The sequence below is a fragment of the Rhagoletis zephyria genome, unplaced genomic scaffold, assembly GCF_001687245.7.
Source record: "Rhagoletis zephyria isolate East Lansing unplaced genomic scaffold, Rhagoletis_zephyria_1.1 Rzeph_scaffold_05485, whole genome shotgun sequence".
In the NCBI taxonomy this organism is placed as follows: domain Eukaryota; kingdom Metazoa; phylum Arthropoda; class Insecta; order Diptera; family Tephritidae; genus Rhagoletis; species Rhagoletis zephyria.
The window spans coordinates 18,501-42,160 of record NW_016162568.1 but is presented as its reverse complement, the minus strand read 5'-3'; the positions used below and the strand labels follow the sequence as shown (position 1 = coordinate 42,160).

Below are 23,660 nucleotides of genomic sequence, written 5' to 3'. Positions count from 1 at the left end.
TATGGGACTGAGAAGTATTATTTTCTACTTTTTAGCCCATTTTAATCAGTATTGAAAGCTCCTTTGGCCCCTACGTTCGGCTTTTGATAAGCTAGTCTCCCCTGAACCCTATTTTTGGCTTATTTTTCTATATTTTTGGCTTATTAGAAACCTAAACATTTCGGTACCGAGTATCGAAAGTATTGGATACTTTTTAAATCGGTACCGAGTATCGACCAATCTCAGCACATCACTACAAAAGCAAAGTAAAAAATAAATTTAATTTTATTTATTTATTTATTTTTGATGGGATGTGCCGGATAGAGATTTTTCCGGATAATCGGATTCCGGATACCATGTAAAAAATAAGAATCGGATAGACTGCTGCCCTATATAAATTTCACAATATTGTTAGTTTTTTTTTTTGTTTAGCGACATACTTATGACCAGATTATCTGCTTTTTCGAGCTAAACTATCAAATACGTAATTAAGAATACAAGATTTCTTCCCCTGAAATGCAAGTTAAAAAAAAACCTATAATAAAAATATAACTCTTCTTGAAGAGGGCGCTCACCAGGATATTTGGCAATGCTTTGAGGAAATCGCCAACGGCTGTGATGCTGATTCCAGTTTTTGTAGTGATGTGGATAGGCAAGCGATGGGTAGACAAGGCAGCGACCGTACAACAAAAACGCAGCGAGTTAGAAATGGAGAAATATTTACAGCTACCTCTTATAGCCAGACAACAAGATCCTTTAATTTGGTGGAAGCATAATCGCAACGAATTTCGAAATCTGTTTATACTGACATTGAAGTATCTCTGCGCGCCACCTTCCTCAATGAACTCAGCAACTGTTTACCATATATGTTAAAAATAGAAATAGATTTTTGCCCGATAATTCGAAAATGCTTCTCTTCACAAGGAAAAATATTAAAATTGTTAACTTTAATTAAATGCTAGTGGTATGCAACATTAAATTGGATTATACAAATACATAAAAAAATAATTTTCTAGCCAGATTTTTAAATTGAGTCTTCTATAATCTAAATCCGGAAATCCGGCCGGATTTTAGCTAGTACTCGGCCGGATAACAGAAAAACAGCCGGATAATCCGGATTCCGGATATCTACCGCATACCCGGCACATCCCTAGTTGAAGCGAATAAATATACAGCGGACCTCTATTAGAATTCCGGAGAAAGGTTAATGGGAAAATATACATACCTGAATGCAGGGTCTAAGCCAAAAAAAATAAGGTCGATAATGGGTTCTATTGACAATAGTTCTACTAACATTAATTCTGAAAGCCAAGCTGCGATTAGATCCCTGCATTGCAACATAGGGCAGAAAAATTATGGAAGACTGTGAACGAGGAGTTACTAGCCAAAGTCACCAGTGAAGTGATCGCTCTTTATTGCCCCATTATCATTGCAGTGGTAGTTATTTTTACTAGGCCCTGCTTAGGAGAAGCGCACGGTAAGTGGATGGGTTGTCCCATAGAAGAGGTAATTTTACTGGGATATTCTTGATGCAAATAAGCGAAGCAGACAAGTAAATATTTGACTAGTGCATCACGCCAAATGCTTCGCCTTTTTACTACTGGGCTACCACAAAGTGTAATTTGAGATCATTGTATAATCGTGCATACTTCTAGGCGCAAGTTGTAAATCCAGCTTAGTCAAGCCAACAATCATTACAAAGAAAAGACTTTGTGGAAGACCGTCTTCAGTAAATAACTATGTACATATGTTCCGTCTTAGAAAAAATAGTTCATATTTCGTTGGTATTTGCGAAAAATGCATTAAAAAAAATATGGAAAGGAATTATTCAGTCTGATTACATACATACATAATCAGCCTCATTGCGAGAGTCGTGCCGAATGCAAGTCGTTTTTCGAGAGTCGAATCGTATCGAAAATTTAGCGTCATTGCCTAAAATTTCCACTCGACTAGTGTATTAAAACGGAAGAACTTGGCAGCACTGCATAGTTTTCGCCAATTTTCGTCGTTTACTTATTTCAGCACGACAGTAGACAATGCTAATGTTGTCGAGTCGTACAATTCAGCCTAATTTACGACTTACGCAATGAGGCTGAATATTTTTATTTGTTTGTGAATATGTATTTATGCAGCCACTTACTTACTGAACCATTTCATCCTTTTGTTGCCTTTTAAAATTTAAAATTTTAATTTTTATATTACCTTTATTTGAAATTTAAATTCGAAAGCATACGGAATTTATAAACTCACACATTTTAATACAAACGAAAACATACATATGTATACCATATGCGTGTATACATACACATATATGTATATGCGTGTATGCGTAGTTTTTTTTAATGTTTTTGGCCCAAGTCTTACCTACGTCATTACAATTAAAAAATAATTTACAATTTAGCAAAAACGTTGCATTTTTTTAGACATACATACATACTTAGTATTTATGTAATTATGTACAAGTAATCGTCGATTTTCATTCGTTTAATGTGGTCACGTTACGCTGATTTCTTCATCACTATCTGAATTTGAATCATCGTAGTCGTCGTAGTACATTTTCATGAATTCCGGATTCTGGAATGGTGGCATGGTGGCGTGCGTACTGACATGTGAATGCGCTGACGTTGGTACTGGCGGCGATGCTGACAAGTGCATACCGTTGCCGCTGTGTTGATGGTGTTGGTGTTGGTTATGCGACGCCTGCAGTGCCTCACTCATGAAAATGCCGCCCGGATGTGCCGCGTGCAGCTGCAAGGAATGCTGTTCACCACCAATCCCACCTGCGCCAGCTACAGCGCCGGCCAGACTCAGCATATTGATGCGCCGCTGCTTAGCTTCGTTGATTGTTGACTCCAATTTGAATTTGAGATCGGCAGCGGCCAAATGTTTTTGCATTTCCGCATTGATTTTCGCCTGGAACTCGGCGCTCGACAAAGGCGGCATGCCAATACTCGCACCACCGGCACCGCAACCACCACCAATAACAATACCGCCGCCAGCAGAAAGCGGTGGCGATGAGGCAGCCGAAGAGGATGCGTTCGATGATTGATCGTTGAGAGTGGCATTCAATTTGGCGGCGACGGTCAGCAGCGGAGGTGGTGAGCTCATTTGCATGCTCGGCGCCGAACTGAAGGCCACAGCAGCGGCGGCAGCTGCCACAGCCACACTACTGGGTATATGATGCATGAGCGGTGGCGAATGAAGCGTGCCAGATGCGGAGGGCGTGGATGCCGGAGATTGCATGGCGTTGGGCGTGGCTGCACCGTTGTTGGTTGGTGTGTCGGCATTGGCGCGCTCCTCTTTGGGTTGTGGCGATAGGCTGTGCGAGGGTGGTGATGGAGGAGTTGGCGAGAGCGGTGAAATGGGGCGATCGCATTTAGCATCGGATAAGTCGGGATTGGGGTTGTTCTTGTTGGGTAATGTTTGATCACGTGAGCCGCCGCTGGCCAGTAGCTCGCGCTCCTTGGAGTTGCGCCATTTCATACGTCGATTTTGAAACCAAATTTTCACCTGAAAAAAGAAAAAAAATGTGTGAAATATTTAATTAGTCAAATAATTTTAACAAATAACGAATGGTGGAAGGAAACTAAATTAAATCCCAAATATACGAACAGTTAAGGCTACATATTTGGCCATATTTGTAATTTATGTTTCAAGAGATTGAAAAACGGACGATGGGTCTGCCAGAAACAGCAAGAAATGTTGCAACATTGAAAATTGCAGAAACTAACATCCCGAAAATCACGATACATTGAAAAAAATTAGCTAGTTAAGTTTTCGGCTAATTCATAATTATTAAGAAATATCTTCGATCAAGAAAATTGTAACTTCACGAGGCACAAGGAGTATTTTCCTGTAACTCTACCCAACAAATTTTAAACTTTTGATTTTACCAGAGCTGAGCCTAGCAATTTGTAATCGATTTTGGGGCACTAAATTGGAATTATTTTGTTTTTGAACCTTTGAAAAGTACTTCCCAGCTTCCTCAACCACTTCATACATATGTACGTCCCAAGACGCAGTCCAGAGAGCCGACAGATTAACAATTTAATATCAAAGAAAGTTGCAAATAATTTCCTATTCTTTTTTTTAGCTTTTTTCCCAGTGCAGCTTACAGCTAAAGAGAAAGTTTTGAAGTAACCGTTGAGTTCTAAACTTCTTATTGCCGTTGGCCATGCCAGCACTCCGGCCAGCATGGTCAAAAGAGTTAAGCTCCATTTGAGTGAAGCACTTGCGGGCGGGCGGCCTGGTTTACTTGTTTCGATGGACATGAGTCGCCAGCAAAGCACTTTCCAAAATTTCATGTTGCAACGAAACCATTGCACCGCCTGCCCCGCCACCTTATGACCCTGCGAAAATTGCTCAGCCAAAATTTTATTGTTGCCTGCCACACACAGACACAGCAGCACTCACACATAAAAAATGCAAATAGAGACAATTTTATAAAGCTAACAAGAATTTATTAGAGACACGATGGCACCACATCAACGACAGCAGAGGTTAGTCGAGGCTGCCCCCCGATAACAATCACAAAAACAACAACAGCAATATTAGTTTAAAACAGAGTAATTGAATGTGTATTTCGAGGGCAGCGGGTGGCTGCCGGCTCAAGTGTTGCACGCGGCGACAGCGACAGCGGCCATGCAAAACTTTTTCGGTAAAACTTGCGTCCACCGAAGTGTTTGTTGTTGCTGCTGTTGCTTTCCTGCTTTCCTCGCCGCCTTCAGCGGGGCGTTAAATTGTGTACTTAATGCATGAGTTTCGAGTGCGATTTGTTGCTTTGCCTAATCCGTGTTGTTGGCTGGTGTGTCGTCGTTGTTGTTGTTGTTGTTGTTTCTGCTATTGTTGTTCTGTTGTACTTGGTGGTATACAATCTTAATCGCCTGCATATGACAAGCAACGAGAGAAAAGGCGGCAACCGTGCTGCCAGAGAACTGTTTTTGAATTATTGCCAACGGTAAACAGGCCATTGCAGGCACTCGCCATTGCCACCCCCGAAAAGCATACTGGTGCGTATGTGTGTATGTGTGTGGCGACTAGCCATGCAATTATGAAAGATTGACTGACGACAGCGCAGTTTGGCAGGCAGCGGAAACTTTAAAGTGCCTGAACCTGATGGCATTTTCTTTTCTGGCGACAAATGTTGCCTTCTCATTGCCCTCTGTGGACGAATACTAAGAAGTGGGCAATGAAAAGGCAACATTTTTGTAGAAAAGAAACCGCCATTAATGTTAGGATTTTTGAATTTCTAGCGAGGAAGGAGTTGAAGTTAAGTGAAGTTTAAAAGTTACTTCAGATATAAATCAGGACATAGTACATTCCGTCAAGAGTAAATGGAGTTAGGAAACGTGGATCTCATAAAAAATATGTTTGTGGGTCACCACCGACTTGTTGTTGGATGTAAAGGCATACTTCCAGATAGAAATTTGAAATATGGAATCTAATACGGGGTTCCAGGGAGGGCGACACCCTTTTTAGAGCCGCATAACTGAATTATCCAGGAATCAAGGCCGCACAATTGCTGGCGTTTATCGACTACTTTGACATCAGCGGCGAAACAATGGGCGGCCTTCTCGAAAGTAGAGAGAGAAGCAAAGCGCGTGGTTCTGGTGGTGAGTGAGGACAAATCGAAGAGTCTCCTGTCACCAGAGAAACAGTCAGAGCATACGCACGATACAACTGCTACTTTGGACTGAGTAAGCAATTGAGAAGTCTATAAGTCATTCATCACGCCCGAACTAGTTTATGGCGCAGAACCATTGACAATAAAAACATCTAATGTGGCGGCTCTTGGAGTGTTCGAGAGAAAGATTGTGTGGAAGATTTATGGAACTTTGCACCTTGGCGACGGTGAATACTTCAAGCGATGGGCTATGATTTGTATGACACAACCGCTACAGCTCTGAAAGCATTCAACACGGATCGCGATGCTGGTAACAGAGAAAGGCCTGCACTGCAATGAAGAGTTCACATGGAAAGGGACTTGGCTTCAGTCCCTTTACTGGAAGAAGAAGAGGAAGAAGAAAGTACAAGACCATGTCTTGACATTGTATTATCATATTTGCGTTCTGTATCTGGTCATGTGATAAACATTAGTGTAATTCGCCAAGCGGGATTCTAGTTGTAGTAAAGTGCCGAAATCAGACTCTTACACTACCCAAGTCGCAGACTGGTTGGTTAAAAACAACAGGCAATATGAATGTCATTCCAATACTCAGTGGGGCTGCTCGTACCAGTGGGGACTTTACTTACTTTAGTGCTATTTCGCTTCGGCGCGGGACTTTTCTTCTAGGCTTGAATGGCCGTTTACATTGGCGAGGACGGCTCATTCGGACCGCCACATGACGGATACAATTTTTGGAGTTCCGATGATCTCTGAAGCTCGTTTGGATGCTTGAGTGAGCCAAAAAGGTGTTCACCGGTGTGCAGCAGAACGAAATGGCCTGCAGACAGTGAGTGAGATGGATTGCAGGGAGAGGAGATAATAGCCTTCTGAGTTGAGCGATGCACTGAGCATCGAGGACTGCATAGAGAGAACGGCATCATCTCCAGAGTCTAAAGATGAATTAAATTGGGTAATATCGGCCATCTATTCGGAATTCCAGAAGTACCCAACGATATTAGAGTATCAAACGACGTCCACGGATGATTAGTTATGCTTAGAAGACTGATGTAGTCTTCGACGGAGATGTTTGGGAGCAGTTAAGCTCTGCCACGGGCATATGTCTTCCAGCCGAAACTTCTGCACTTGGAGAGATTAAAGAAGCCCTATAATAATGGAATCTAAACTTTTCGACGTACGGAAGGACCGAACAACTCTTTCCCGTACTAAGACCACCAAGAGTCGGAAGACAGNAGGATTGCAGGGAGAGGAGATAATAGCCTTCTGAGTTGAGCGATGCAATGAACATCGAGGACTGCATAGAGAGAACGGCACCATCTCCAGAGTCTAAAGATGAATGAAATTGGGTAGTATCGGCCATCTCTTCTGAATTCCGGAAGTACCCACCGATATAAGAGTATTAAACGACGTCCACGGACCGAACAACTCTTTCCCGTACTAAGACCACCAAGAGTCGGAAGACAGGTGGTAGGAATACGACCCTTTGAGTTTGGAGGTGGAATCGGTCTTATCGAACGCCGAGAGCACAGGTGGTGGCGCCTCCTTTTATGAAAAAAAAACTAGAGCTGACAGAGAATTGCTTGGAGTATTAATAACAGATTAATCTCCAGTATCCTAAGGCTGTATCCACAATTGATACTCTAAAAAGTATTTGTAGAGCCAGGAATAAATTGATAAAAACTAACGGCTTCACTTATTCTACAATGTTTTTAACCTAGAATTTTCCGTGAAATTATATTTCTTATAAACGATTACAGTCAATGTTGCATAAATATTTCTTTAATTTCCTCTTTAAACTAAAATTAAACTTATTATAAGTTATTAACTCAGTGCTTAGTTAGTGCTTTCTTCGGTACCTAGCAAATGCCCTTAAGTGCAAATTTTCCATTTCAATACCTTATGAATTATAAAGTTACGAGTATAAATATGAAATCCATTTCAATACCTTATGAATTATAAAGTTACGAGTATAAATATGAAATTAAATGGCAAGTGACCAAAAATCATAAAAACTCATTAAAAAGGCTCTCGGCTGCCAGGGGCATACAAAAATATGGAAACATGTACTGAATAAAATACAACAAAATAAATATCCATGAAAAGTTGGCTGCCCGGAACTGGCCGCAACGAACAAAAATAACTAAGAGTTGCTAAAACAACAACAAACCCCAAAGTAAGTATGTGCATTAGGGTGGTCCAAAATAAGTAAAGTCGGATTTTTAATGCACTCACGCATGGAATTGTTCTACATCGAAAAGATATACCCCAATTTTTCATTTTGAAATCAAACAATTTTTTAGTGTCGCTCAAAACGCACAAAGTTTTCCATGTATTTTATATGGGGAAAAAACAAATTTTTGTAGAAATGGTATAGAATTCTTGAAAACCAATATACAAATAACAATACCATTTTTCATTACCAAAGATTTTTTATTTATCCGTCCATTACATTTTCTGACATTTTATGGTGGTATTGGCGGACCTATAAAATAAAGTTACTATGAAAAAATGCTTAAATAGATATTTAGGTACGATCGAAAAATATTGATTTTCGGGAGTTGTATACCATTTCTACAAAAATTTTCTTTTTCCCCATATAAAATACACGGAAAAGTTTGAGCGCTTTGAGCGACCTCTAAATAATTTTTGGTTTCAAAATAAAAAATAGGGGTATATTTTTTCGGTATAGAACAATCCTAGGGGGTGAGAGCATAAAAAATTCCGACTTTACTTTTTCCCCCCAACATGCATTTTTGAACCACCCTAATGTACACTGAATAAATGCTTGCAATGTTCTTAAATTGTATGCTTTATAATTAATTCCCATCAAAAACAGACTTTCATAGCGTCAAAAAGTTGGCTGTTGAAAGGCGAGCAATCGACTGAGCAGCGGGTGATAGCGGCAGTGGCGACGGTCGATGGCCCAACATGCGAGCGAGTGAGCCCATAATCATTAATCTTATCGCCGCCTTGGCTTATTATTTCAATTTGCTGAGCATTCTGCCGCCCGCTGCCCGCTGCCCGTCGGTCTGTCGCCAGGTCTGTGTGGGTGGGTGCTATGGCACTTCTTTGCGTGTGTGTGTGTGTGTGTATGGCTGTGTGTGTGGTGAGTGACTTGTGGTTCCTGCAGCTTGACTATGGCCAATGCGAAAAGAAAATCAATGACCGGAAGCGTACAAACAAAACTTCTGAGGCTGAAGGCTGTGTGCGGCGCGTGGCACGTGCACCCTCCTTCCCCTCCTTCTCGCTCCACCATTCCAATACAATAGCAGTTATTCTGCCTTAGATGCGTGACTGCTGCCAGTGTCGCCGCTGCTGCTGCTTCTGCTGTTGCTGCTGCTGTGGTTAATCGACGCATTTAAATAGAGTTTATGAAGTCTGTTTGCCGATTATTAGCAAACTTGTTGTTGTGTTTTTTTTGTGTGTTAAGTGGAAAGCAAAAGCAAAAACTCCAATAACATCGGATTTGATGGAGGAATGTTGTGCGTTTGTGCGTTTGTGCGTTCGTGAGTGGCTGAGAGGGTGTACGGAATTTATTTATTTAACTGTTTAAACGATTACGTGAAAATCCAATTACACGCCTTGTTGGTCAATGCTCGATCAGATTTATTAATTCATTTCCTTGTTGAGGACGAACGAATGTCTGTGTGTGCGTGTGTGCGCTTATTATGCGTGTGTATTTAATTGTTATTATTGTAGTTGAACAATGAATGAAAACACGGTTATTTGTTAATTTTAATCCATATACATATAAATAATAACAGTTTTTAATTTTGGGGCATTTAAAAGTATAAAAATCGAAAGCTTCTAGTTAAAGTCGAACATATAATACATTTAACGATTTTTTTTTTAAATTTTTGCAATATTTTAAAACTTATCACTAAACCAAAAATTGTAAAATTTCCAGCAAAAATAGTGAAACTTTTTTAAAGCCTTCAATTTTATTCAAAAATATACATACATCGCTCATTCCGATATGTGGACTAAAAAGAAAAAAAAACAAAACTTAAAAAAATCCTGGAAAATAGAAATTGCCGAAAATATTTCACAAGGGCTTTTGAACAAGTCTAATTATGCGCACATAAATATTTGAATTTTTCGCAGCTTTCTAAACGTCTTTGAAGTTCCTTAGTAGGAGTTTGTTTCTGATGCGTCTTATAAAAAGGGGAAAAGCTATAATGCTATCGGCGCTAACGCGCTAATATTTACTCCATTTAATTCGATTTTCCTAACCGATTTGCTGCGGTTTTGCTTTCAAGTGCCGGCAGCGTAAAATTATATCGAAACCAAAAGCGGAAATGTAGCATATCTTAAGGCGAAATCACCAGTTTATTTGCATAGCGCAAGTAAATTGTGACAACAACAATAAGTATAATCATAGCAGAAGGAGGCACTGGATTGAAGTGGAATGGGAGGTGGGTGCAAAGCAAAGAAATGGCAAAAAACGATTTATGTGAGCGGAAATCGGTTTTGCGTTCAAAGCAAAATATGCAGAGTAATCATTGGAAATAAAAATTAAATAGACATTAGGGTGAGCCATATTTGTGTGTGCTTTAAAAAAAAAGTAATGAATCGTACTCACACAGTTGCTCTTTCGGATTTGCTCACGCGATTTATTTATTCGGAATGAAAAGTGGTCCCACTGCTCCGTATACATATATGTAAATCGGTATATTGAATAGTATTCTCGAAGAGCTGGGATGCGAATCGAGCAACAAAGATACTGTGTGGCTGCAGGGATAACCTACAGTTTTTCGACGTCGAGCCTTCCTTGCCTTTTTAGTGGTACAATTTGTACTACACAGAGGCGATTGCGTTTCTCGGCAGAATTTTCCGATGGTTGGGTCAGAGTTTCTATCCTTGTCAATCCTAACATTGATCGTCTAGTAATATTTTTATAGCCTGACACCTAGAGCCATCGCAGCTGTGCTCTAAACGTTCACAGAATACGTCCACGGACGCCTCGTTCGCCGGAGCATTACTGCGAATGAGCGAGGTGTTGGAAGAATTTTGCTTTGATGCTCTCTCCCCCATTACAAATCCAAGCAGCCCTTCGGTGGCATAGTAGACGTCGCAAAGTCTTATTCTTTTCTACCTTACCCCTCCTACCGCATATTTTGGGTCGCGGTGATGCCAGCTTTAGTCTTCCCGACAATATCAACCTAGGCTCTTTGAACTTTTTCATTTCGAGGGTTTCTTATGAGGCGAGTCGCAAACTCAATATTTCAAGGGCGATATTATCTGAACAACTAGATCGATTATAAATGTAAGTGAGAATTAATTAACTCGCCCCTAATGTCCTATGTGCCTTGTTACATGCTACCCCCTGAAGACATAGCCTGAGATTTGTTTTTTTTTTATTTTATTGTATGGGCATGTGAGCACACTTTTCAGTTCCACTAACACGAATGACATGTCCAAAACAAATTCGTCTGTTTTTGATTTGCTAAAAATACAATAAATATACACATAAAGTAACTACATACATATGTACATCCATATGGAAAAATGCAAACGATAACTCTACATAGCCGCCTACACACCACCGCACGGCAATGAAAAGCTGCTCAGGCACAGGACGAATCACCCTTCCGATGTAACGAGATTTTTATTTGCTTGACTAAGTGCTGAGATCTGTGATTTAAATTCAATGTTTGGAAACCAAAAAGCGCACGTTTAACAAATTTGGAGATGAGCTGGCGGAGGAAGTGTGGGGCAAGCGGGGTTGAAAAGCGGGTTGGTCTATTATCTTTTTCACTGCTTTGCCAACGGCGGATGGCTTTCTCCATGTTTTGTTTGCCAACTGCATTAGAGCAGATTGTTATCTTTTTATTGCTTTTGTACGACGTTTTTTGGTGTGTGTGTCTATATGAGTGTGTGTGTGTGTGTGAGGTATTGTGGGTTTAGCGAAATTGTTTGGTAAACGTGTTTATTATATTCGATTTGCATCTAACCGACTGCCGTGGAGTCTAAATATATATGTGAGTTTGCCCTTCTAAACGAAACACACACACTGTTATTAGTTCGATGCCCAAACATACATATGTACATCCATATACATATATACATACATTAGAGTGTATCACTTTGCCTACAAAAAAAAATCGGTACTGTGTTTCCATTGGAATTATAAAATCTATTTTACTTGCACCAAAATATTTCGGAAAAATATTAAGATTTACGTGAGTTGGACCGATTTGAAACTACTTCCAAAAATTTAGTGTTTTATGAATAAAAATAGTTTCTTAAAGCATTTTTGGAAAAAAGAAAATCCCCTCAAAGGACAAAATAGTTTAAGCTTAAAAAATCTGCATAAAAATATTTAAAAAAAAACTTGATGCTGCTTTTTAGCTTTTTTCAAAGATCGGTTTAATAAAAACTTGCATAACTGGACCAAAACTATTCCGATTTAGACGCATGAGGTATCAATCTCATTATAACTATTCCGATGAAAACATTTTTATACAGATTTTTTGAACTTAAACAGTTTTGTCATCTGGGCGCATTTTTTTCTTCTTTAAGTAACTATTTTTATTCACAAAAAACTGAATTTTTGGAGGTATTTTCAAATCCGTAATCACGTAATTCCTAAAATTTCTCCGAAATATTTTGGTGCAAGTAAAATAGATTTTATAATTCCAATGGAACCACTTCAACTGTTTTTGGCGTTGCAGTCTAATATACATACACACACATGTATACACACATTTACATATTTGTGTTTAAATGGGATTTCTTTTTTATTTGCGCTAACGATTCGCGTTGACTTTTTATGGGTATCTGCAATTGATTTACGCTTTGAACTGTCATTAGTTTCGATTATTTGCTTACGATTAAGTGGCTTACGCGCACACACATCAGCGCATTCATGTGTGTACGCGTTGTTTGATAAGTGCATGAGTGTGCGCGTGCGAATATGTTTTTAATATTCTATGTAGAAATATTTATTTGATATATTACGCCGTGCGACAGTAAACTTTACACGCAAAAAATTAATATATCTTCGCGAAATTATGGGCAAATTAAAGTAAACCTGCGTACTTAGTTTTTCTCTCTGGCGACAGGATTTTTTTTATAGGACTTTGGAATTTAAAAAATATGATTGTTTCAAAAAATTGTTTAAACAATTCAATGCAATGTAGAATAAAAAGAAGGGTATCAAATATAAGAAAAAAATCTGTAGAATTACAACAGAATAAATTTTTTGGTGCATAAGGACGAATGGGCATGGAAAATGTCCATAACAAATTTTGTCCTTAAAAATCCTTAAACACTTTCAATGTAATATTTGCAAAAATTATTGTTTGAGGACTAATATATGTACATACGACACCATCATCGAATTTCGTCCTGCAAACTTTATTAACTTAAAAAGACAAAATTTATTTAAAGCGCATTTTCAATACCTATTCGTCCTTGTTAACTAAAAATAATTTATTGTTTTTAAGTTCAACAAAATTTTATATCTCATTTGGTACCCATATTGTTATTCTACATTGCACCCATTTTTTTAAATAACTTTTTTAGTCAATCATATCTTTAAAATTTCAAAGTCCGTTGAACAAAAATCCTGACGTCTACGACTTTTTCTTGAATATTGTTTTGAAATTTTTTTTTGTTTTTGTCGCACAGTGTTATATTAGAAATGCAAATACATATGTCATTTTTACAGAATTGCATTTAAGTATCTACTCCTTCTGATTAAATGTCCATCCCGCTTCGAACCACTTTAAAGCTGAAACTTGATCTTATGCGCCTTTCTACAATTCCATTGCAAATTTACAAATTGCACGACTAAGTAATTTGTAAACAATCAGACTGAAACAACAGCGTTCGTATTTATATTGAGAACCCAACAGCCATGCGAGGCCAGCGTGCGGGGAGAGTGGCTGCCAATCGCTAACCACAAACTGTAAACCGCAAAAGGCAAATTCTACAACACTTGCAGCATTTGCACTTTGCGCAAACAATCAATGTTGCCAAATATCGAATCGGCGTCAACAGAACCAACACCAACACCAACACCATCGCCACCCCCTCCCCTCTATTGTCGCCTCCATTGCCCTCGAATCGCACTTAGTACACCATTAAGCGCACATATCGAATGTCATTCAACACATCCTTAATGCAATTTGTACCACGCTTGCCATTCGATGAAGCTGCTCTGACCAAAACGAGAGGGTAATTCGAACAGTGAAGGAGGGTGTTGGTTGGTTGGGTGACTAGAGCGTTAAACCTGCGTATAGAAGTGGAAGTGGAAGTGGTAGGTGGCGTCTCTGCAGCACATGGCGAAGATGAAAAAGACGTCTCATTAGGAAACATATGCTTCGATTAGAGCATTTACTTAGCAACGAACGAACTCAATAGAAGAATCTACTTCTCTTCAAACTGCGGGAATGAAGGTGTGCGAGAAAGTGCTCGGCCGCTCGACTGCGTGAACAGCTGATGACTGTTTTATCCCCTAAACGGCATATGCGCGCCTGGAAGCAGGCAACAGCAGAGAAGTCAATTTTTGGGTAAACGGATACTTTGCAAGCAATTTGTATGCGCACAACAACACCCCGGCACTGGCAGCAACTAACAGAATACAATAACAAGTTTACCAAAAAAAAAAAAAACGAGAAAGCGAAACTTTTGCATTGCACAAACTAAAGTGGGGAGTGTCAGAAAAATGTGTTACATGTTGAAGGATATTATTTGATTGCGCTGCCGGTGCCGCTGCCGCTGCCGCTGTCGCTGCCACTTATATGTTCGCATCGTTACGGACGGCGTCAATTTGGGAGTAGTTAAAGCGTGACTGCTTGCTGCCACTGCCACTGCTTGCCACATTTAGCGCACTGGGCGACTTTAATGTCTCGAATGATGAATATTTTATGGATGATTGCTGTAATCAACTCATCCCAATTCAAATTTTAACTTTCCTTTTTTCATTGTTTTGTTGCTGGGAGTTCTCTTAGTGACTGCATGAGTCAGTTCGTTATTTTTCCACATGAACACATTTCTAAATATTAACGCGATTTTCAATCAAGTTCACAAAAATAAAATATTATATCTAAATAATTTATTTCAGTTAAGTTTAATAGTCTTTTCGTAAGATTTAATTACTGATAGCACTCATTTTGCATTACAAGTGACGCCCCGCTGTGTAGGTCATCGCAAATTGACTTTTAATTGGCAGTTAGCGTTTTCTAAGTCTATTGCAATTATGCAAATCGAATATTAGTTGTTTTCCTATGAAAAAACAAAAAAACAAATATGAAATATAAAATTTAATTTATTGAATTGGCGTTTATTTATGACTTAATTAAAATGTTAAATTCGCATTGATTAATGATTTTGACAAGTGATAAAATGTTGACACAACTAGACTTAATTGAGCAGCAAAAGCTTCCGTTTTTATTAATGAGACTAAAAACCTCCAAAAGATTATAATATAAACTAGTTGTAAACAAACGCTTTGTTTTGAAGATAATTTGTATAACTGTGAACAATTTTTAGTTGCTTGTAAACACTTAACATATTTGAAAAAAAAAATTATAATTATTACTATGTATAATGGAAGTATTTGTTATGTATAGAATATTTATTTGCTGGAAGCTTTGCAAACTTAGTGCTAGTCACTTAAAGAACTACTGGAACGATTTCAGTCAAAATTTTTGAAGCTTGCTCACCACATACTCAGCCTTGGATTTACATTAGAGACAGTCGAATATTTTCTGGGCGAGCGTACAGCCCTCGCAAGGATTAGGCTAAAGACACTCGGCAAACCATTCCTACAGAATATTTCAGTATGCCGCTGCCCCTCTCTGTATGATGTGCCGAAATTCATTAAAGCCGCCAAATCGCTGTAGTTTGCACGAGTTGTGGAATCATAATGGTACACTTAGTAATTGCTTGTCACCAGGGTCAAATTTTTATAAATTTTACTAGAGTGGCTCAAAGCATTTTTCATAATATTGATTCAGTGGAGGAAATATTTAGTGTGAAATTTTTAAGTTTAATTGAGTTTTAATAATAATTTTGAGTTTTTCTCATAATGTAGCAATTTTGATATTTTTTTTTTATATCACTAAGCGAAGCTTGCCTTTTTTTGCAAAAAAAAATGTAGAGCCGCAGATGGGATCGAAAAAATTGGCCGTTCTACAGAAGGTTTTCTGCGCTCCGGTACTACGCTTCATATATGGGCAAATCTAAAAAACAGGTAACCTTTGTGTTATTTAGCTTTATTTTCACTGTTGTAAACTAAATCAAGCTGGTTGCTTTTGGATATAATTCATTGACGTATACTTGAAGCCAAAAAAAAAAAAATTTGGACCAATTTGCTGCATAACTTTTGAAATACCCTGCAAAAATCNTAGGTGTTTAAATAAAAAATAATAATGAGAACAAGTGAACTTTTTATGTAATTTTGAAGAGGGCACAATTAGGTAAGAAAAGTGTGCATTAAAAAATAACGAAATGGCAAGTAACTCAAAGTCTGTAACTCCACATTTCACAATTTTCAAAATATTCGGTTTATTGCGTATAGGTTTTGAAGCGTCTAATTCTAAGGACTTTTTAAGTATGTATTGTATTCTACAAACAATTACGAATAATTTGATACCTTAGCAAGAGGTGTGCTTTTAGAATAAACTAACTTTTAAAGATAAAATATTCTGCGATCTTGAGCGTAATTTTTATTCCAAAAACACCTTTATTGAAGGCACATTTAAAAAATACGTCGAAACGATCTAAATATTTTTATAACTACTAGTCCTTATAAAATTACATATACCCGTAAAATGCTTCAAAATATTTGTCTCTAGAAGTATGTAAAAACCCTGATTTACTACTTTTAATGATGCTCCTTCTTTTAGTCAGAATATTTCGAGCGTGGTATCAAAGCAACTTTTGTTCGACAATGTTCTGATAGTTGCTCTTACTTAATTGGAGCCTTCTGAATTCAATGGCGCGCTCAGTTTTACCCTATTGGCTCCACTTTTCGAGATAGCGGTAATGCCACCTTTTGTGAATTGCACTTGTTATATTAAACAAACGCAAAAAAGCAACAAAAAAATATTAAAAATCAACGTGATTATTTATTCAGATTAAAAATTTCGCATAAAATTTGAAACTTTTATTTTCATGATTTTTGTTAAAGCTAGGACAATATTTTTATAGAAAAACGGACAACAAAACGCTCCTTCGATATTCTCCGTCTATACCAACGCCACGAAGTTCGCCGATTTGAAATCAGGAGTCCCGCCATTGATTTTATAGGCGTTTCAAAGCTGATGGCTTGTTCTAGTAACTGCCATGCATCCTGCCTCAATGAAGTCGATAAGGTTGTTTTCGTGGTCGTAGGTGTAGTCGCGAATGTCGAATTTTTCTATTTTTGCTGGGACTATGCCTTCTTCGTCCGCCCTGGGGCTTAGGTTTCATGGTTTTATTTTCCCTTTCTTCCGTCGGGGTATGCGTACAAATTAGGCAGATGATATTGACTTTAGCATATAAGCGGATTGTGACAATTCGTTCACGGATGTGGGTGCACCTGAGGGAAGGATGTCGTAGTCTTCGCCCAACCACAAGAACCACACCAATTTTGATAACCGCCTCATGGCAGTTTAGTAATTTAGGTTGACTTCCTTGCTGTTCTAAACAAGTCTAGTAAGCTCTTCTTGAGACAAATCAAATAAAGCTAAATTTATCTACTCGATAAGAGAAGGTCAACAGAACCCCATGATCTCTCTCCCGTTACAAAAATCCAACTTCCTTAAAAAATACTTAGTATAAACTTCCCAGCTTCTATATACTTATATGGGCCGACGTAGTGAGGGTAGATCATTTGCTCATCAGCTGTAACTATTAGAATAAAGCCTTTGAAAACTTGAACACCTTTGTAACCTCATATCTTCACTTTATCCACTTCAAACACTCGCGCAAGCACAAAAAACAACCCATAAAATTTATACAAATATTATGAGCGAAAATGTCAGAAAAATACGGCCTTGCCCAGCAGGCTATCAGCCATGCGACAGTAGTATTTTTACGCCTTTTTCTGCACATCAAAGACTGGCCGAAAGCGCCCATACTTCCCGTGCTCCTCAGAGCAACGCTGAAAAGTGGATGCCTGCTGTGTTGTTGTTGGTAGTGGTGGTACGAGTGTTAGGTGTTTGAACAAGTGTGGCAAATCACACTCAGCCGTTTCGGTCAAGTGACACTGGCACTGTCATTGCCTCGCCTCGGGCAAGCTCCAATTCCATTTCGATAACAAAGCACGAGCGGGAGCCATAAAATTTGACGCTTAGAATACATTTTTTTTCTTTTTCAATTCAATCTCTCGTGCAAGGGTTGTCGCAAGGCAAAAAAGTGTTCAGGGCATTTGAAAAACCTCAAACAAAAACAAAAAGTGCGTGAAAAAAGTGGACAAAGAACAGCAGTTGACAAAGCGCCCAAAAAAATGAGCGAACGATGGCTGTGTTGCTGCAAAGCGCGGTTGTGCGCCTATTTGTATGCAATCGTACCGATGCGTGGTGCGTGCGGTTGGAGGTGTTCAAAGTACATTGCGGTTGACATTGCCGCCGTTGCGCCTATTACCAAACGATGCAATTTCGCTTTTGTTGCGCATTTCTCAGGCCGCATGCAATGGCGCTAAAAAAAAAAAATACCAGCAACAAGGCAATGCGAGGCAAATGGCCAGAGGCGCTCGAGGACTTGAAACACAATAAAAGATGATCACACAAACACCGCCCGGGGACAGACAGCACGGCGCGCTATTTGGGGCGGTTGGCTGGATGGATGCATTGTGGTCAGTGCAACTGGTCGGCCGTTGCATGGTGGCCACAAAGTTTGACAAACGGTGCAGCACTCAGGTGATTCATCATTTCGAGAGTATTATTGCAACGTTTATTGCGGCGTTAAATGGCATTTTTACAAACGCACTCGGAAGTTAAGTGGACGCTGCCGCACTTGATGCTCTGTCGCTGTGTGTGATGACGCAACAAGTGGACTGGGTTATGCAACAGCAGACGCTGACTTTTGATGTGGTTTACGGAGGTGGGCAAACTGCATCAGATGGTTGATTTGTTGTTATTCCCAATTGTTGTTTACTCAATTGTAGAGAATTTTCCGATTGTTTGCTTGCCACTGCTGCTCCGGCATACCCCACCCCACCCCACCCCACCCCACCGGCAGTCGCATTGACTGCCGGCTGTCCACTTCCTAATGCGCGTATTATTTACGCATAGATAATATAACAACTACCTGATAATTACAACAATTTGCATTGCATTTGTTTTGCAACAGTTCTGGGGCGGAGAGAGTCACCTAGAATTACGATTACTTAAATACTTCGGGCAAATACCGGCAATGCACGAGCACTTTATTGCACCAGTGGCTGCGTGTGTGTGTGTGTGTGTGTGTGTGCGGTTGGGTGTTTTACATATGCGCATGTAATTAATAATAAGCTTGTCTACTGTAACATTTCATTACTTGCAATACTGGTATGTGGTCAAATGGTAATAGCCGCGTCCGTCGGAGGTGAGCTACTCGACCCTCTCTAACAAGCATTAACGGCTGCGAGTAGATTTTGCACCGGTTGCTATTGACGTAGTTTGTTTTTTGATTGCCACGCATGGTATGCCATTTGTGTTAATAAATATTTTAATATTATTGATAATAGGCAGCTAACGAACGCTGGGTGCTCGGGTTCAAGGATCCGAAAAAAAAGTTCACAACCCATAGCTGCTCCATAGCGGCAAATTAGTTGTGGCGAACTGTCGCTACCCGCTTACAGAATGGCACCGATTTGTGCCGAGGGCAATGGATGTTATGCAAATTTTGCACAAACAATTAGCAGGAAGCATAGGCGACTGGATAATTTTATTACTAATATCGAATATTATAACTAAGTCGTAATTAATTTTATGCTTCGATTTATTTCATTCTTATTAAATTTCATTAGATATGCTTAAATGTTTCTGGGTAAATATTAAATGGTAATTTTTTTAAATAAAAAAATAGTAATGCGACCACCACTTATGCAGTTAGAGATGCCGAAAGTGAAGTATCGAACAAATTAAATGCAAAATATACATGAAGATTGAAAAGAAAAAATTAATGTAAGCGAATATGTTAAAATGCGTATTATCGTAAATGATATCTGAGAACAAATTAAATAAATTATCTGTATATATTATAACGAGTACAAAGAGAATAAAACATACAACTAATGTTACTATTGTGCCCCGTAGTATTATTGAAAGAAAAGAACGATGAAGTATCGGAATTTTACTGAACACAAAGAACAGAATTTTAATACATATCGTCGATGTTTTTGCAAAACCGCCCATCTATACCGCCAGAACTATTCCTCATCTCCCTAGTGGGGCCCACAAAATTCTTTACTTTCGGTAAATTAAAGAAAATGTATAGAGTGCAAGTAATGCAAGGAATGTGCTATATTAGGAGGAAGGGCTCAAAAGCAAACAGTGTAAATTTGAAGAAATTCCATTGACATCTTTATCTATGGGTTCAACAGAGACGCTGTTGTGGAAAAAGGGGTATTCCCCAAAGTACTGGATGTTTATCTAAAAAAGTTTACTTTTTAGCTTTGCCAGCAACTTCCAAGTCGAGGACATACTATAAAAGCACGATGCAGAGAGGCAGAGGTGGTGCATTCAGCAGTACCGCTACTTTGCTCTTGGCAAATTTGACACAATCAGCTGTTCGTGTGACGTCACGGATAGTTACTAATAATTATTACTAATTTTTGCTAATAAATCTTTTGTACCATAAAAAAGCAGAAACAACTTACTAAGAATTCGCCTCACCAATTTATTTATGAGCCTCTAATTCTACTAGCCTAGTGTTTCTTTGTTCACTTAAAAAATGTTTTCTTAAAAAATATCCATATGCATGAGGTAGTCAGAAGCAGAGTTGCCCATTAAAAAAAAAAAATGTTTGGACGATTTTTATAACAATTGTTGACCAAAATTTAAGAAAGTCTTTGCAAAAATATAGTTAGGAAACTAGAATATAGTTAAAAGCAAAAAATTCCTAGCACATCCCTACTTTTTTAAAGATGTTAGTTATGTATGTAGGGTACTCTACCTCTAATGGTCCCTTAAAAAACTTTCGAAACAAAAATGAAATAAAATATTACGTGGCAAGGCAAACATATTTAACAGTTATCCGTTATAACACATCCCAGCTGGACTCCTAATTCTTCCATATGAATGAACTCTCTCATTGGTGGATTGGCTCATCATTTCGCCACATTATAACATCATTAAGTAAAATTTGATGGATCGATGACAATTGGACACGCTTAAACGATCATATGAAATTTTGATGAATCTCCTTTCTTCTCTCGAACTGACATAATTGTGGTGCCAAATTGGCGTGACGTCGTCAACTGCATACAAAAATCCGAAAGCAGCAAAAGCAGTGCAGAAGGGTATTGTATGTATGTACGTTAGAAAAAATTTCTGGCGCACATTCTCCATTTAGGATGCGTTGATCACGTGACATTTAACACTGTAACTGTGGGAAGCGAAATCAATTGAGTTGTGATCGATTACATTTTGACAGTTGTCAACTGTCTAACGGTAATACAACGCTGAACACTGTACTATACGCTGTTACTATGAAATTGTTACGCAAATTAGGCAATCCCACGCCCAATTTTCGCAACAATAGGAATGGTGAAGAAAATAAAGGAAAGTTGGTAGGTAGGTACCTACATACATACATAGTTGCCTGCATAACAGCTAGAAATATGTAAGAGAGCGCCACAATGATTCGCACAAAAAAAAAAAAAGTGAAACTCATTACAAAAGCGCCAGCTTAAAGAGAACAGCACTGAAACAAGAAAGACGGGAAATAAAATCAGCGAAAAATTCGCACCTCAAACTAATTTCATTAATTTTACGATTTGATTACTTTCGTCTGTCGCTAATGATATGCGCTGGCAGACATTTTATGAATTCCTTGACAATGGAATTAAGTCACTGTGAAAATGGAAAAAGTTTTGCTCGTACCAAATAGAATTTTTTTTTAGCAGCGGCTGTTTGAGCTGCTGGGGGGATGCATTTTGGCGACTGGAATTCATCGATTTTTTGCCGCTGCCAGTTTTCTATTTTTTTTTTGTTATCTCTGCGTACCAAAGGATGATGCTCTTTCAAATTCGCCTGGCAATTCGGCGCTAAAGATTCTGATATACATACATATATACATAAGCGTATTTCCAATTTGCCGTTACGTAACACTCGTACGACAAAATGTTAAAGAAAAAATATTGAAAAAGTCAAAGATTCAAAAAGGTTTTTCTAGATTTGCATAGCAATTAAATGGCACCTTATTCAGTAAAATAAATTACAACTTTTGGTGGTAGCAATTCAAAGATATTAGTAAACACACGTGCTGGCGTGACGTTACAAAAGACAGAAATTGGTTTTGACTTCGATAGATATGTACTTTTGTGTGTACCCTGTAGGATCTCGGAATAAACTTGGAGCAGACCACAAAGTAGCCTACAGGTAATTGTAAGTAAGGTGACCATAAAATTATTTGGTAATTTTTTCCACGAAAGCTAACAGACTTTCTAAAACCTTCTTAAATGATCCCTATTTATTTGCGCTGAATCAGCGGCCATATTCGGCTTATATTCTTCGATCATTTGTAAAAGCAGCGTAGTAGTATCGATTTTGGGTATTCGATTTTGGGTATGAGTAGCATCGACGTAAGGGTTGAGGCTTATGAATTCTGATTCAAAAATGTATTTCCTACATTGAAGGACCAGTCTAATGTACATATGTTGTACATATGTACATATGTATGTATTCATGATTAAAATTACGATCACATGCCAACTTAACCTAAAACTGATTCATAGATTTGCATGTAATATTTATGTGCTGTTAGTGCGTGAAAATGCCGAACAGGAGATTAAAAGAAATACAGAATATACCAAATATAAAATAAATAAATTACTAGGACAGTGGTCGAAAAAAGAGGTCTGTCCCGTACAATACAGGACGGATGGTCACCTTAACTATATGCAATCCATTCGGACCACTTTTAGTACAATTCACCGGTTTTTCATTACATTGCTTATAATTTTGGACTAGATACAAAACAACTATATGTATGACTAGCAAGACCCGGCGAACTTCGTCCCGCCCAAAATTTTTATATATTTTATTGAAACTTTTTGGTCCAACATTTTCACCAACAATTCACGTTTACGATTTTCATTGGCACATTTGTCTGCTAAGATTAAGGTTTGGTGGTCATTTGCCGCTTTAAATAACCTAAGGAAAGTGTTATATCCGTTCTTGAAATTCTCAAGTTGTGCGGCATTTCATAGCACGGTTATTCGCAAAGCGAAATAAATTTTTTCCTCTTCACTCCCTGGCGGCAACAATGACCCGGTTCTATAGTGAATGTCCTAGAAGCTTTACAGTATAGTAGGTGGCAATTTCAAAATGGGTGCGAATCATTGTTCTACAGAAATGCAATATACATATACTTATTTCAGACGAAATACCTTAAAAGTTTGAACGCATAATAATATTGGAAAATCACATCCATTGGGCCAATTGCAACGCAGGACCGTCGATATACTCAATGGTGCAACAGGTCGATTTAATCTGACCTTCACGGCCCCTTTTCTCACTTGGCTATTTTTAGTAATAGCTCGACTTCAGCACCACTTGGCAGCACGTTTTTGCAATAGTATTGCATACATATTTAAAACATTAGCCAAATCGGATCATAAATAAGATTTTTAGTAATAACTCAACTACAGCGCCAACTGTCGGATTAAATTGTGAAACTAAACCATCCAGAGACCCACTCAAATACATAAAAAGTTTCGTTAAAATCCGTACAACCATTTACGAGGAGATCACTCACAAACACACCTACAGAAGAATCAAAAAATTCATTCAAAGATAGCTAAAGGTCGGTAGGTTTGTAGGCCTCACACCCCTTTTCAAATAGCCCAAATTTTCTCCATGAGTATGGGCTTGATTTCAACTATATACATATCTCCATACGAAGTTCCAGTACTGTACCA

The 23,660-nt window shown here is 38.5% G+C and overlaps 1 protein-coding gene across 1 annotated transcript in view; it reads right to left on the bottom strand.

Annotated features, from left to right (window-relative positions):
• Positions 1-2,170: 2,170 nt before the first annotated feature.
• LOC108372144 (altered inheritance of mitochondria protein 3-like) overlaps positions 2,171-23,660 on the bottom strand; it is a 39,984-nt gene continuing 18,494 nt past the window's right edge. The window contains exon 5 of the mRNA XM_017627794.1: positions 2,171-3,489. Within this exon, the coding sequence (XP_017483283.1) occupies positions 2,473-3,489 (1,017 nt within the window). The 3' untranslated portion in view covers positions 2,171-2,472. The remainder of the gene's footprint in view (positions 3,490-23,660) is intronic.